This window comes from Muntiacus reevesi, chromosome 7, assembly GCF_963930625.1.
Source record: "Muntiacus reevesi chromosome 7, mMunRee1.1, whole genome shotgun sequence".
In the NCBI taxonomy this organism is placed as follows: domain Eukaryota; kingdom Metazoa; phylum Chordata; class Mammalia; order Artiodactyla; family Cervidae; genus Muntiacus; species Muntiacus reevesi.
Window position 1 is genome coordinate 87,453,754 of NC_089255.1, and position 15,497 is coordinate 87,469,250.

Genomic DNA, 15,497 nt, shown 5'->3' on the forward strand with positions numbered 1-15,497 from the left:
AACTAAATGTCATTAAGGATTGGATGTGAATGTAAATGGATTTGATGAGGTTTGCTCAGCTTTCAGAGTAGTCCCTGTGTATGAATTCTGATATTTAGAAGATTGTTTGCTGTTCAGTTAGTCTAACAAATGGGGCTCGGGGCAAATGAACTCATTCTCATGCACATGTTTCTAAAACATTTCTCACTAATGTTTGAGCTAAATTAAAATAAAAACCAACAAGAACATGAAAAGAGACTAAGAACAATGTTAATGTGGCAATTTAAACCAATTTGGTTTTCCAAATGACCTTCCATCTTTCACAACTTTTAACAGTATGCAAGATCGCTATCCCCACTGCCAGATGCTATCTGTCTGGCATGGAAAACTTAAAACTCTTTTCTAAATGTCTTTAAAGCCGAGATGGAGGAGAATGAGTCTCTGCCTTTCACTTTCCGAAGGGTCCAAGGTTGAATCGTGGCTATGCTGTCCTCCCAACACAACACTTATTGATTCTCCCCCATTGTGTCTTATTCATCTATCCCGTACCACATCTGAAATGATTTTCCATGGAGCTTTATGCTTGACAGACTGAATGGGAGGGGGATCCTTAAGGACCAAGGCTCCTATGTTTGTGGAAGAAGTAAGTCAGTGCAGCTTCTTAATTAAGTTGGTACATATAGAACTGTCAGTCTGGAACGTTTGGTACTTCATATTTTGCCTTGCGTGGTACTAAGAATATTTAGCTTTCTCTTCACTATTGACTTCACTAATCCGTTCTACAGAGAGTGGGAAAAGGTCATTACTACACTTAATATTGCACCAATGACAGTTACAGAAAACCCAAAGTAAGAGAATATATTCAAGGTGAATCTGGCATAATCCATTTGGCATTTCTTAGTATGTTGTTGTGACTAAAACTTGAGAGAGGTCAAAGCTTATGAAGATGGATGGCGTGCCTTGTGTGGCTGTCTCCTGTAGGGTAGAATTAAGAGAGAGATATAGGTTCTTTTCAGAAAAGTGTATCTTCCTTTTCTATTAGGACATGTGAAAATTAGCCCAACTTTATTTTGGATTAGTAGACTTCTGTGTACGAGATCTGCCAGGATGATCATATAATGGTCTCCTAGGTATTTGTTTATGTTAACAGATAAAATTACCTTTTTTTTTTTCACCATGGGCTTATTGAAACACCAAGAAGTTAAGAAACCCTTCTACTTTGACTCCTAGCTGTCTCTTTTTTTTTTCTTCTGTGAGAAATAACACTTTGAGGAAAACTTTAAATTATACACTGCAATCCCAAATTGTTAGTTGTTCTTTCCATTCATTACATGTTGTCCTTTGATATGTTAATATATTAGGCTTCTTGCCAGCCAGATACAGTCTCATAATGTAGGCTGGAAACAGATCCACAGTCTCCTCTTTGATGAGCTTTTTGTTTGTTTTTACTCCTGGGGAGTAAGAATAATGAGTCAGCTCCTAAGACTAATTTGTTCAAAGGAGAAATGAATGGGAAATCTTTTAAATGTACCCAGTACTGCCACCCCTTTACCATTCTGCCTCTCATAGAAGGCAGGTACTAATCTGACCACACGCGGAATCTTCTCCACCAGTAAAAACTCCAACATGCAGGTGGCCCAGAGGTGGAAATACCGGGGCAAGCTTTTATCCACCTGGTGCTATGTGCCATCCTAATATTCTTTCTAGCTTTTATACTTCTTTATGAATTGCTTTCAAACCACCTGTTTTGAGATTTTTATTTCACTTTTAATGCTGGTGATCTGGATTGGGCTTTCTGAAGTTCCAATACTAGAAGGCTAAGAGTCAGAAGTAATTTAGAAGTTCACTAGTTTCTGTTTGATCTCTGTGAGGTTGGTTGACAAGACAGTAGAGTTCCCAAAGCGTGGCTTCATTATTTTGTGTTTTGAAGCATATTCATTAGGGGTATATCTTCACACCACCACTCTCCAAGTCTGTCCTAATTAGACAAACCATCCAGGGGTGGTAATAATATTTACGAAGGGAAGAAAGGGGGCATACTCACAGTTAAAAGCATTATGTTTGAGCCTTGAAATTAATTAGATATTTCATGCTTGGAAGAAGTATCCCTAACAGGCTTTTTGAATGGAGACATATTCAGGAAGGACCTCTCATAGGAAGGAAAGAGAGTGAGACTAGGTAAACTTATAAAACCTGTGTCTATTGGTATTAATAAAATATAGATGCTCAAAAGTCTGGAAATGCTATACCACTATATGTATAGCTGCTTTTATTTACAGATATTTACTTGGGAGTTCCTCTGATTTTAAAATATGGAACATATCTGGACCAAGGGATAGAGATGAAAAGATTTCCATGTGGTACTCTATTTTACATAGGCAATGGAATGCCGGGGCCCCACTTTACGGAATAAGAAGTCTCCGTTGGCCATCAGGGCTTAAATTGTTTTCTCTGGCAAGGTAGAGCAGTTGCAAACACTTAAGAGGAGAATGAGGAGGTCCAGGGCTCCGGTCTTCACTGTATTCTGATAGGATACAGCCAAGTGAGTGTGGAATATGTGTGACCGAGACATCAAGGGTCCCGATACTCACAAGCCAGGGGGTCCTTGTGCCTCCATTGACCCAATCAAGGTATGGTTGGAGACAGACGGAGAAGAGCGAGGGCAAACCTTTCCGTAAACAGCCACGCCTCTCACGGATGCCCACCCCCAGCCCCTCTCCCAAAGCTTGCTGGAGCCACGGCATAGCTAAGAATAACCTGACCTCAAACCTGTCAGCCAAGGGCAGAGTGACTTCGACTCCACCTCCACTAAAGATAAATTGCTATCTATCTCTAAAAACCTCATAAAACGCACCAAAAACCTAGGATGTTTTTGAATGACTTATTGACTTTTCAGATTCTTCTTTAAGCTGTTTTTTAAACTTTAAAGGCAACACTGATAATGAACGCTTCCAAATGGTAAAACAGAAAATCCCCTTCAAATATAACCGGCCCGTAGAAGAGTGGCTGCAGGAAAAAGGTAACTGTCGTTAAAACTTTCATTTTAAAATCATTTGACTCTAAACCCTCATTTTTAAAGCCTGCAAATAAATGTTCCTTAAATGATAATCGCCTGCTGCATAAATGACTGTTTTAATTTTCATTATAATTTGTGTCAGCTTCCACCTGCCATATGTTGATAAATCATGCTATAATACATTGCCATTAAAATACAGTTAAAGGGACTAACATCTAGTTTTCTATCAGCATGACAACCACCAACAAGAAATTCCAGGAACCTCTAAAAAAAGAAATGTATTATGGCAATTTAACCACTGCATGACATTATTTGTTAATTTGTTTTAAATTACCTCTTATACCAGAGCTTTCTAAAGAAATTTCAAAAGAACTTATTAAACTTACATCTTGAGGCTGTTTTGGCTTTACTATCTGTAGCATGGTTAACATCAACAACAACAAAAAAAATCAGATTGACTCGTAATTTAAACTGCTTAAACAAATGTTATAAGGGGAGCCATGTTCTTTAACATTTGTTTTTAAACAAGAAAAGAATGAGAAGGATGAATTTTGCCTTCAGAGTTAAACTTACAGAGGCAAATATGTTTCATAAGAGATTAATGACATCCTAGTTACTGATGCAAACTAAAAAAAATAAATAGATAAACTTATTCTACACTTCAGTTGTGTGGTACCTTTGTGTATTTGATATTTATGCAACTGAAAGTATAAGTAGTCGGACAATAAAAGGTTAATGGAAGGCCAAACAGCAGTTTCTCATTTGCTGAAGAAAACAACCACTTTGTTAATGAAAGAGGGCAGCGGTTATATGTGATGTTAGCATTTTCTGTGTGGCTCCTCTTCATTGGGAGGTAAGCTATTGCCCTTCAATGAAGAAAGACTTCTGACTTGAACAAGCTGGTGACTGTTTTTTTTTTTTTTTTCCTGAGCCAGTAGCTACTCTTCTAGCTTGAGTTTTTGGTTTGTTTGTTCGTTTTCTTAAGGAGATCTTAAGTGAGTTTTTAAAATATGCAGAGATTTGATTGAGCTATTTATAAAAAGTAATGGGGTATGTTAACATGCAACTTAGAAAAAGACAAAGGACTGCTACAGTTGTAAGTTGAGTGACAACATTCAGGACTTTAAACACGGAAAATCCTCACTGAGTCTTAACTGTTTGCCCTGTTTTTAACGTACGTGGTCTAATTAAAAATAAATTAAGAATAACTCTAAAAAGCAAATAATTTTGTTTAGTAATCACCAGCTCATAAAGTCCCTTTAACATTAGAGATGATGACTGCCTCACTTCTTAAAAAGGAAAAGACAATTTAGATGCATGTCTGAGTCTCATGTGCCTGAGAAAATTGTTTTTGTTTCTCTCAATTTTATGTTAATAATATTTTGTTTTATTCCATTGCCTTTTGAAGTCTAAGTTCAATAGCATGCCAGGCATTTTCATTTGTATTAATCATTTTAAAGTTATTAGTAGGCTTTTAGTTTTTCTTCCAATAGCATTGTTGTCAGTTGACTTTTATATAGAAGGATGCTTCCAAACACACAATAGAGGGAGGCTGAACGGGTGGGGCTGGGTGGGGTGGTTTGGATGGGAGGAAGGGAGGAGTTTGTTTCTTAACTGAGTGTGTATGTTTATATATGCAAATAATATTGAAAAGAGTTCTATGAGAACTAGGGGATTCTCTCTCCTACATTATTTTAGCCAAAATTACTTTTTTCTTTCATTTAGGTAAGTAACATCTATTCATTCTAATCCTTTATCTCTTCCTCTGTCTAGCTAACTTTCCCTTCAAAGAAATAGAAAATGTATACCAAAGGACCTTGCAAGGAAAAGGAGTTAGAAAAGGGTGAATCCGGAAAGATGATTAGGCAGAGGCATTAGTAAGTACTTGGACGGCTCTGTCACTCGGGCAGAAACAGTTGTTTCTGTCATTGGAGAGGAGATGTGAGTCACGGCATTCCCTAGCCTGTTTTCTGGCGCTGTCTGCTATTGACTGACTTTCTGACCTTAGACAATCCACTTAACCTCTTTATATCTCAGATTTCCCATCTGAGGAGAGGAGAAATAATACTGCCTATTCCCCAAGGGTGCTCTGAGGTTTAATTAATTAGTCTTTGTGCAGCACTAACTGGAAACATGCAAAGATTTAATTTAAGCAGCATGTGAACTTGGTGTCCAAATGAGGGAGCATTTAACGACTTCCAAGAGAATGGGCACCCAAAACAAAACACAAAATAGACTGCTACGAAGCCCGTACTGGTATTGTAATCAGATTTTATATTATTGGTAATAGATTGGAATCCATTATCAGACTGGGATATAGATAGAATAGTGGTCATCTCTTATTAAAAAATGAAACAAAACATGATTGATCATAATGAGTGACGACAAGGAGACCTGGCCCTGATTCTGAGAAATCTTGGGCAGATGGTACAATGTTCTGCGGTCGGTCCCTTATGTCCTTCACAAGGAGAGGGTCGTGGTGATTGTTTCTCACTTACTCACTTACTCCTGCTTCCTTGAGAGAGAGAAATTGATCAGAGGAAAAGATGGCAGAAGACTTGAATATCCCACTATTCCTTTAGTGCCTGCCAGCATTACTATTAACCACCTAATCTAAGGTACAGAGGACCAGGAAAGGGGTTTAGAATATAACAAAAGCAGATCCAGCCAGAAATAAACCATAAACAAAGACCCAAATACTTCCTATGGCATGATGGATGCCTGAAGCATACACACTCCTTCCCTATTTACTCCACCAGTGTCTTGTGGTCAAGAAATGATTAGTCAGATCTCTCTGTGAAAGCAGGAATAGCCAGAAATGAAACCGTGGTTTAATTGTATAGCCCAGGAAACGTCTTGCCTTGCTCCACACTTCGATCTATCTTGAACAAGCAGAGACCACTTTTTGGAGTGAACCATGGCAACTGGAATAAAAGAGATCCATCATTTCTAGCCAGCTTTGCATTTCAATTCTCTCTGACCTTCCTTTATTTGTAAGCATAGGCGGAATAACATCACTAGGAAAATAAGATGGAGACCATTATAGATGTGGAATACTTCTGGGAATATTAGAAATGCAAAATCTACTGTAGTTAGTTATAACCATCACCTGATCTTCAGTGCTGGGCTATATATAAAAAAGGCAATGAATAAGTATTATGGTTGGCCAACAGTTATGTGAATGGAAGGGATATTACGGCATTGGGGCTATCTGGTACAAGACACTAAACTTTAGCCCTACAGATCTCGTATTAGGCAACTTTTGATTATGTTAAGCTACTCCAAATGCCTATGAAAAGCTGAAAGCATATTTATTCTCCCCTTCCATCATGGCATTTCTTTCAGTAGTAAGCTCAGGGCTCCCAGAAAAAAAGCTGTTGCCAAAAAACTAAATAGTAATGAGCTCCAGGCCATTACCCAGCATTATTGTGCATTGAACTTTTTGCTGCATCTCATATGAAAAATGAGAGGTCAAAGAATAGGCAATGATGTGTGTGTACAGGGCACTGAAGGAATTGATGGGAAAAGAAACGGAAATCTATTAGATCTATTTGATTAGTCCCTTAGGATCTGGGCAATTTTGTTATTAAAGCCAACAGATTCCATTTCCATGCTCCACATATTTTTATAGACATTATTTTCACTATAACAAAATTATCTGGCCAATTCTCCACAGTGTAGTGTTTAAAGCTCCCAAAGTGGTATTATTTATAAACCATTCTTCACTAATATGCCCTTGAGAGTTGCCTGATGAGTGGATTGGGCTCTTATACAAAGAATTCCCATTGAGTAGAGGCATTTTCCCATTTCTAACCTCTTCCATTTCACCCATTTTTATACATTGAGAAGGGATTCCACATTATATACTAGAAATTCAAGTATACTAATCATTATATAGATTTAAGGGCTTCCCAGGAGGTGCTAGTGGTAAAGAACCTGCTTGCCAATGCAGGAGACATAAGAGACATGAGTTCAATCCCTAGGTTGGGCAGATCTCTGGAGAAAGAAATGGCAACCCACTCCAGTGTTCTTGCCTTGAGAATCCCATGGACAGAGGAGCCTGGTGGGCTACAGTCCATAGGGTTGCAGAGAGTTGGACACGACTGAAGTGACTTAGTCACACACAGCACATATAGACTTAAACACCATATAATAATAGTGGTAGAAGTTAAGAGCCTAAATATCACAGTATGTCTCTATTCATATTAGAGATCATAGAGCAAAGATCTCAGTCTTTTAAAAAAAAATACTCCTTTCAATTAAACAGGTGAGTGTACTAGAACATTGTTTTCAGTCATTAATAGCTAAAATAATTCCAACAAGATTAAGGATGACTGGAGCATTGTTTGATCACTAACTAAAATGGAGGAAAAATTCAAAAGGGATAAACTTAATTCCATTTAAAAAGGTTTTCCATCTTTCTCCATATGGAATAGCAGACAAATAAACTGGAGAAACAATAGAACAGAAGGCTTTGTCCTTCAAAAGCTAGATTTTTCTGGGAAAGCTCTCAAGCTTAAGGAAAGCTTTTTAAAATAGGGATAGTAAGATAAGTTGACTTATACCATTCTTTGTTCTGCATGATTTCATTCTGATAGTTTTCTGTACACAGAGCCTAAATGATTCCCCAAATGGGAACTAACAATAAGGTGAACTGCTGTGTCTTCAAGCCATTAACAAACCTGTATATCATTTTAAGGTGTTTTATGTGTTGCCTTTTTCATTAACACCTATCACTCCTCTTAAAATTTGTTGATTTTGAATGACGTCATTTTTCTTTCCCCCTTTCTTGCTGACATGATCAATGTCTACTTATTTTCCATACCTTCGAGAGCGATTTAGTTGTGTGACCATGGTCTGTCACATTCCCCAAATGAATAAAGACAGAAAATAATCTGTCATGAAGTTTATGAAATAGCAAGTATGGATAGAATATTATACATTAGGAAAATTTCTAGGAAATCTTTTATTTCCTAGAGGTGTTTATTTTTATAAGTACACAATAGCTTCAGGTCTCTTAATTAAAACCTAATTTAATTTCAGCTAACTATCAGACCTAATTTTTTAGTTCAGTGTACTGAGTTACCCCCACTGAGTTTTTATTTGCCCTATATAATTCTTCTTCATTTTCATTATGTTACCTTGTAAGTTAAAAAAGTCAGTACAATAGGTATTTATGATTTATTATTATAATCACCTGATTTGGGTTATTTTCTTTTTCTGTCATCCACAACTGTATACCCTGGAAGACTGCAATACCACTCATATTGAAGCAAGGTTTCTCCTGCTTCACAATAAAGTAGTAGAGATTAAATTATTCAGGTTGTCTAGGATATTCAGCTAGACAGTGGAAGAGATAAACATAGGGAAATGTTATTTGCCAATGTCTAGATTGAATTTTTGTTACTTGCCAATACCTCTACTGAATTTTTGCTATCCAATTTTCTCCTCTTCAGTTGCTCAAGGAAGCCTGTTTTGATGTCTGGTCCATTCAGACCAGGTAAGGCAAACAGAGAAAAATGTATGGGAATAATGATGTTTCCTCCACCCAACCCACTAGGCCGGCAGTTAACCATCTTCAACACCCAGGCGCAAATAGCTATTGGCGGAAAGGACAAAGGACGCCTCTTCCAAGGCCAGCTTTCTGGGCTCTATTATGATGGTTTGAAAGTACTGAACATGGCAGCTGAGAACAACCCCAATATTAAAATCAATGGAAGTGTCCGGCTGGTGGGAGAAGTCCCATCAATCTTGGGAACAACACAGACCACCTCCATGCCGCCAGAAATGTCTACCACTGTCATGGAGACCACCACTACCATGGCTACCACCACCACCCGCAAGAACCGCTCCACAGCCAGCATTCAGGTGAGCCTCTCGCCAACACTTCCTTGGTTCTGCATCTTTGTCTGTGAGACATTGCTATCATGGTCACTGTTGCTTTGTAGCTAAAGTGTCTGAATTACTACGTTTGTAGGAAGGACACCTACAGATGCTCATAGTAGTAAAACCCAGGAGTAGAGAAAGACAAAATAATTGTTAAAGAAATTATCAATGTCTGGTGTGCACGCGTGGGTTAGTACTCTTATTATATCCATCACTGAAATGGTAAAGCTGTTATTCAAGATGAGAGATGGAGAACATTTTCACTAGTGACATACTCTCTCCTCTCATTTTATTACCTTTCTTTTCAACAGCAGAAAAAGAAAAGGAGGAAAGGAACATTTGTTATCATAGGAAAGACTATATTCTAGTTAAATTCTACCAGCATCCTCCTGATGACTTTGTGTTGGGACATGAACGTTCACTTCTGAGGCCAAGGGGTAGCATTAAATCAAGGGTAGATGAAGCTGAAGTTTCCATCAATCTTTATAAAATGCAATACTTGTATTTTATAAGTGTTGGTTAATCACTTGTTATTTTTGGCCTACTTTGTTTCTTTTACATTGTATTGACCAAAATCCTAATTCTATTAGCAAATTTGAAGGTCTGAGTTTAACTATGTAGGGAGTCCTTAGTTTTTATTAATGTTTTTGTTTTGTCACTTAAAAGTAATTGTAGCGAAACTAAAGCTTAATGCTTTGCTGATTACCTTGGCTTCTCATAAATCTAGATATTAGAGGGTAGAAAGTTAGTCGAAGTATTAACCTTAAATGCTCAGGCAAAAAATAAGACATTCCAATTGCTCATGGGGAATTGACCCCTAGCCTAGTTAGTGTCTGTAGGAGATTCAGTAGATCAGTACTTGTCCTTTCTGTTTCTTGGTTTAAGATATTATCCAGGGATTCAATTGAGTCTCTGACATCACCTTTCCATTGATTTCACTGGGCACTGTAAACCTAAAGTCAATAATCAATTAAATCTCTGATGTGTTCTCATTCTTCTGAATTAATTTTATGTGAGTTAGGTAGTGGTAAAATTTTCTTCCTTTTCCCTTGTCTTTGAATAGACATAGCCAGACAGCTCCTTACATGATTCCACAGGAACAATTGGGAGCTGATTCACAGATGATGTTATCGGTACAATTTTATGTGTTTTAGAAAGGCTACTTGAGAAGCCGGTTACTTCCCAGTCTCAGAGTTGCACATGTTGTTACATTCATACCTATGTACATGCTCAAAAAAAATAGCTTCTTCTCCACTGATATTAAAGCAATAACTCCTGACACTTCACTCTACTCACTGAAAAGAAGATAAAAGGCAATATATGTTTCTATTATGACTCTCTATAGCTCGAGAGCAGATCTGTTTATTGTTGGTGAAAGGATAGTTCTGTCTGCACAGGTCTGGTTCTGTTTCTGTCAGAATACATTCCACTAACTCTGTGGGAAGCAGAGGAGCAAATGGCTTTTTCTTCGTAGGAATGGATGGCCCTGTAGTCTTTTTTGAGGCTACATTTTTACTGACCTCAGAAGGATTTAATGTTACATGGGGATTCAGGGGCTAAGCCATAATAATGATCAGTTTGGGGCTTTCCCTCCAGGGGCCAGTACATAAATGGGAGTAGATTAAGTGAGTATTTGTACAAACTAAGAAAGCCTACGATAGAAGGTGCAAAGGTCTTGTAAGTGGTTATGACTCTGGACATCACTGGACCTATTGTCATTTTAGAGGACAACAGCTGTGGACAGCTGGCAGATGTCATCTCTGACAGCCTCCTTTCTGATGTGTCCCTTTTCCTTTAGTCTAGTAAAAATTGGATCACATCTGCATGACTTTCCTTTTGCTTCTAAAGACAAGGCTATAAAAATGAGTTATAAACCTGTTGATGCTTGTTGTTTTTAAGAGTGTATAAAAGCATAAAGTGCTATTGGAGAAAAGTCAGCAGGTGAGCAGAATTGGAATAGATTGAAATGAGAGATTTAAAAGCCCCATATTCTTTGTAAAGATTAGCTAAAGGAAATAACTGTGCCAAGGGTTTTGAACTTTTTGTTCGGCCAACCAGCCATAAGGATTTTGCCTTGGGCTCTGGAAAAACTTAGGATGGACAGGTAGACACTGCTATGTTTAAAATGGATAACCAACGATTCTGCTATTGTTATGTGGAAGCCTGAATGGGAAGGACTTGGAGGGAGAATGGATCCATATATACGTACGCCTGAGTCTCTTTGCTGTCCACTGAAACTATCACCACATTGTTAATCAGCTATATTCCAATACAAAATAAAACATTTAGTGAATTAAAAAAAAAAAAAGGTTATCAACAGTGAACATTCACATACATAAAATTCAATAGCCTGCCTGTCGCCAAGTCTGCCTCTTAAGTACATTCTGTAGATCATATCAAGCTTGTGTTAGGCATGTGGACCCAACAACCCTTAGATTCTATCCAAGGTTTTAGACAGTTTCCAGACTGCAAAGACTTTGGGTGAAGAAAGTCACTCTCAGAAGTTCTAACGTGCCCTGTGTGAGCCAGCTAATTTTCCTGGATGAAATGGATTCATAAAGATTTGAGCTCTGACTAGCATTGACACATACATTACCATATGTAAAGTAGATAGTTAGGGGGGGTTGATGTATGATGCAGGGACCTCAAATCCAATGCTCCCTGACAATCTGGAGAGGTGAGATGGAGGTTCAAGAGTGAGGGGAAGTATGTATACGTCTGGCTGATTCATGTTGATGTAGAGCAGAAACCGACACAATATTGTGAAGCAGTCACCCTCCAATTAAAAATAATTTAATTAATCAAATTTAAAAATTTGATCTCTAAGAAATCTTCAGGAAAAAGAAAACAGGTGAGGAAGACTGGATTTCATGTCCATAGATTCATCATTCATGTTTTCACCTATGTGTGAAATCTTACAGCCATTTCCAAGTGACTCTGTTCTGTCCTCCTTGGCTTTGATAATATTGCTAGAGTAGAGTTGCCCTAAAATTTGACTCTTCCAGGAGAAACAAAATAAGCTTGTGCATTCACAAGTATAAATATCTGGTTATTTAAAAATCCACTGGTTATTTGTTTAAGCATAAGGTAAAAAAAATCATTTGAACAGTTCATTTCTAATAGACCTTGGTTAATGTTGATTTCAGATCAAAGAAAAACTGCAAAGTGCTTTTAGTGATGCTCTTAGCCATGTGTGAAGGTGAACAAAGAGTTTTTGAACTGATGGCCCTCTAATGCTCTAGCCTCCTGGAAATAATTAGCATTTTGATCTTTCTAATGTACTAGTGTGTTACAAAATACTTGTGAATTACATGGACTATGTTCAGTTACTCACAGCTATGGTGCCAAGCATTAAGTCTTTACCCTACATTAAGAAGGATGTCTCTGGTTACTCCCCTGATTGAAAAAGAAAGTTAAGGTTGAGAGAAGAGGTGGGTACATTGAGAAAGCAAATGGATGGGTGATAATTCTCAAATAAAGATCTGGCACTTAGTAGGTGCTCCATAAACATGTGTTGAATAAATCCAAAAACAAGATAGGCTTTATAATGTACTTTATCATTTAACAATCAGAAGTGGCATGGCTTATGGAAGATTTTCCCTCTAAGATGATCAATGGACTTTGGACAATTGAAATTTTTTTCCCCCCAGTGGTAAAACTATAGAAGACTGATGAAATGCATGTACTTGAAGTCAGATTATCTGAGTTTAGAACCTAGTTTCCTCTTCGTATTAGCTAAGCGACTCTGGGGAGGTCACATATGTTGTCGTTACCTAGCTGTGGAAACAACCTGTCATCATTTAGTAGTTTGAAACAATTATGTCATTAGATCTCACAGTTTTATGGATCAGAAATTTGGGCAGGGCTCAGCTGGCAAACACTGAAAGCCAAAGGAGAAGGGGGAGGCAGAGGATGAGATGTTTAGATAGCATCACCGACTCAATGGACATGAATTTGAGCAAACTCCAGGAGACAGTGAAGGACAGAGGAGATGAGTGATCTGTCCGTGGGGTTGCAAAGAGTCGGACATGACTTAGTGACTGAACAACAACAAAAACAGCAAGACATTCTTCTGCCTCCCGTGGAACTGGCTGTAGCTCAGTGGCCACTCTGGGCTGGAGGCTCTGACTTCACACGTGCACCTGGAGCCTCAGTGGATGAACGATACTGGACTCAGTTGTGAACATGTCGCTCTCCATGTCTCTCGGACTCCTTTCATGGAGACTTAGGTCTGTGGGAAGAGTTTTCCAAATCTTGGATACATGGAGAAAGGAGCATATCTCAGGTCGGTTGAATGTACGAAGCTAAATTGACAAAGTCAGAGATGATGATTCCTAGAGAGATAGCCAAGTTCAACTAGAACAGAGAGTAAACAGAGGAGGGTTGGTGGGAGATCAGGGACTCAGATTCTGAGTGTCTTGGCCTAAAACTCCCTCAAACAGAAGAGGTCCTAGAGGGGAGAACTAGATCAGGTTCCCTGTGGGTTTCACTACCAGAGATGCCCCCGAGATCATGCAGGCACATCCATTACCTGACATCTGACCCCAGTACTGGGGAGTGACTGTTGTAATAGGTCAGTTTCTAAAATGGAAAAGTTCAATTCAGGCTACATTCACATTCCTGAATCTTCAATCAGGACAGAAGGGTAAAAGTGAGAAATAAAAGTCTTTTAGGGATCACTGTCAGCCACTAGGACCAAAATGTTCCTGCAAGAGGCCAAGAGGAAAATAGTTCCAAGAGTAAGGTATATTCTCTTCCCTTAGTGCTCTAGACCAAGTTATTAGTCAAGAAAGAACTCTGTGTGTTCTGTGCAAATCACCATTTGGAATAGTTTTTAAGCTTTTAGCAGGAGACTGATTGTGACCCACTTTTTCTGAACTGGGCATTGGTAAAGTCACCTTGGCATTGGTCAGGGCTGCCTGACATCAGAAAATTACCAGAAAATCATAACACTCAGTACTGGAACTACTCCCAATAAACAATAGAAATGAAAGATGTAAAAGTTTTCTGAGATTTCATTCCTTTCTTGAACTCACAAGTTTGGTGGGAAAAACATGGACCACTTTCAAAAATTGCAGAAGGAAGCCACAGTTTTTCAGCTTTTGTAACAATACCTTCATGGAAAGTCCTCCCCATGGTCTGCTTTTACGCTGGGGACGGTCAGAAGCACCCTTCAGCCTTGATATTACTTATGGCAAAACAACAAACCAACACGTGATTAAAAATTTAATCCTTTACGTGTATGTGTATGGCTGAGTCACTTTGCTGTTCACCTAAAACTGTTAGAATATTGTTAATTGGCTATACTCCAGTATAAAATTAGGAGTTAAAACAGACAGAAAACCAGCAGGCGGACCTGCCAAAAAACAATGATCCTTCTCCCTGCATGTTCCTGATCGAGTCCCAGTGTGCTGAAGGGAAGAGAGCAATTAGAGTCAGAATTTCTCATTGGACCCTATGTTCTTCCAGTTTTTTAGCTATGTATCTCTGCGTGAGTTGATTAGCCCATCAAAACTTCAGTTCTATTATCTATAAAATGGGCTCAAGAGCATCTTTACCATAGGCTTGTTGTGAGTAGTACATACAGTCACATGTGGAAAGAACTTAGGCCATGCCCTATTCCATCAGTTTTCACTAAATGTTAGACATTCGGAAAACTGCTTCAACCCAAGAGACTCTCCCAGGACTCACAGATCCTCATAGAGCTTAGCCTCCTTGTATGGTTGGATAAGCACAAAAACAATTTTGTCTACACCCACACAAACCCATTATTACCCAGGATTTCCTTTGAGGGTTCCAGATTGAATCATAGCCCTGAACTTATCAATTAGAAGGAATTTATGGAGTAGGAGTTAGCTGAGTGGTTATTACATACAAAGCTTTTTGTTAGGATGAAGCGTGTGAAGCTGCCAGTTTTGTAGGAGCAGAGTGGTCGGATATCAGCAACTTCATATGGTTCCACAAATACATGACACATTCATTTTCAGTATGTTGTTATCCATGGGGTTTTGAGATTCTGGCTGGAACAGGTTTCTGAAGGTTCTTTGAATAATCAGACTGTCTTGGATTGGGATACAAGATTCATCTACCTTATTCCAAATACCATGCTCTAATAGGAGGTAAATAATGTTATACTTACCCCCTAAATCACCCCTCTGGGCCCCTCTACCTTTTTCCTGCTGCCATCAGCTTGATATAAGTGAGACAAGGAGTCCACACAGTTTTCCATCCCTCGCTTTAACCATAAGACAGCAGAGCCTCCAGGGGAAGTTTATTTTAGGATCGGGGCTCAACTAATATTGATTAACGGCCTTGCATAACGTGGGGCTCCAGGGCTCATTCCTTTCCTGCCAAGCCTCATAACTGGGGGAGGCAATGAAGATTTGTCTGTCTAATTAGCCTTCAGCTGCCAGCCAAGAAATACCTTCTGTTTCCTCTTTACCCTCATGCAGGTACTTTCTTTTCCCCTCTTGGAGAATAATTGGGGGTGGGGGGAATGGACTCTAATTTACTCATTACCTAGTAGAACCCTCCAGTGACATTTTCTCTCTGGAATTGCATAGTTATAATGGGAAAAAAGGGAACTTGATGGGTTTACCTACCTCTTAAAGACAGG

At 38.6% G+C, this 15,497-nt stretch overlaps 1 protein-coding gene across 7 annotated transcripts in view; it reads left to right on the forward strand.

Moving 5' to 3' along the window:
- The window catches only part of NRXN3 (neurexin 3), a 1,687,603-nt gene that overhangs the window by 1,509,120 nt on the left and 162,986 nt on the right, over positions 1 to 15,497 (forward strand). For 4 of the 7 annotated variants that reach the window (XM_065940342.1, XM_065940340.1, XM_065940344.1 and 1 more), the window contains 2 exons: positions 2,909 to 2,998; positions 8,556 to 8,863. In XM_065940342.1, the coding sequence (XP_065796414.1) occupies positions 2,909 to 2,998; positions 8,556 to 8,863 (398 nt within the window). The remainder of the gene's footprint in view (positions 1 to 2,908; positions 2,999 to 8,555; positions 8,864 to 15,497) is intronic. The other 3 variants (XM_065940341.1, XM_065940346.1, XM_065940343.1) reach the window with 1 other exon arrangement.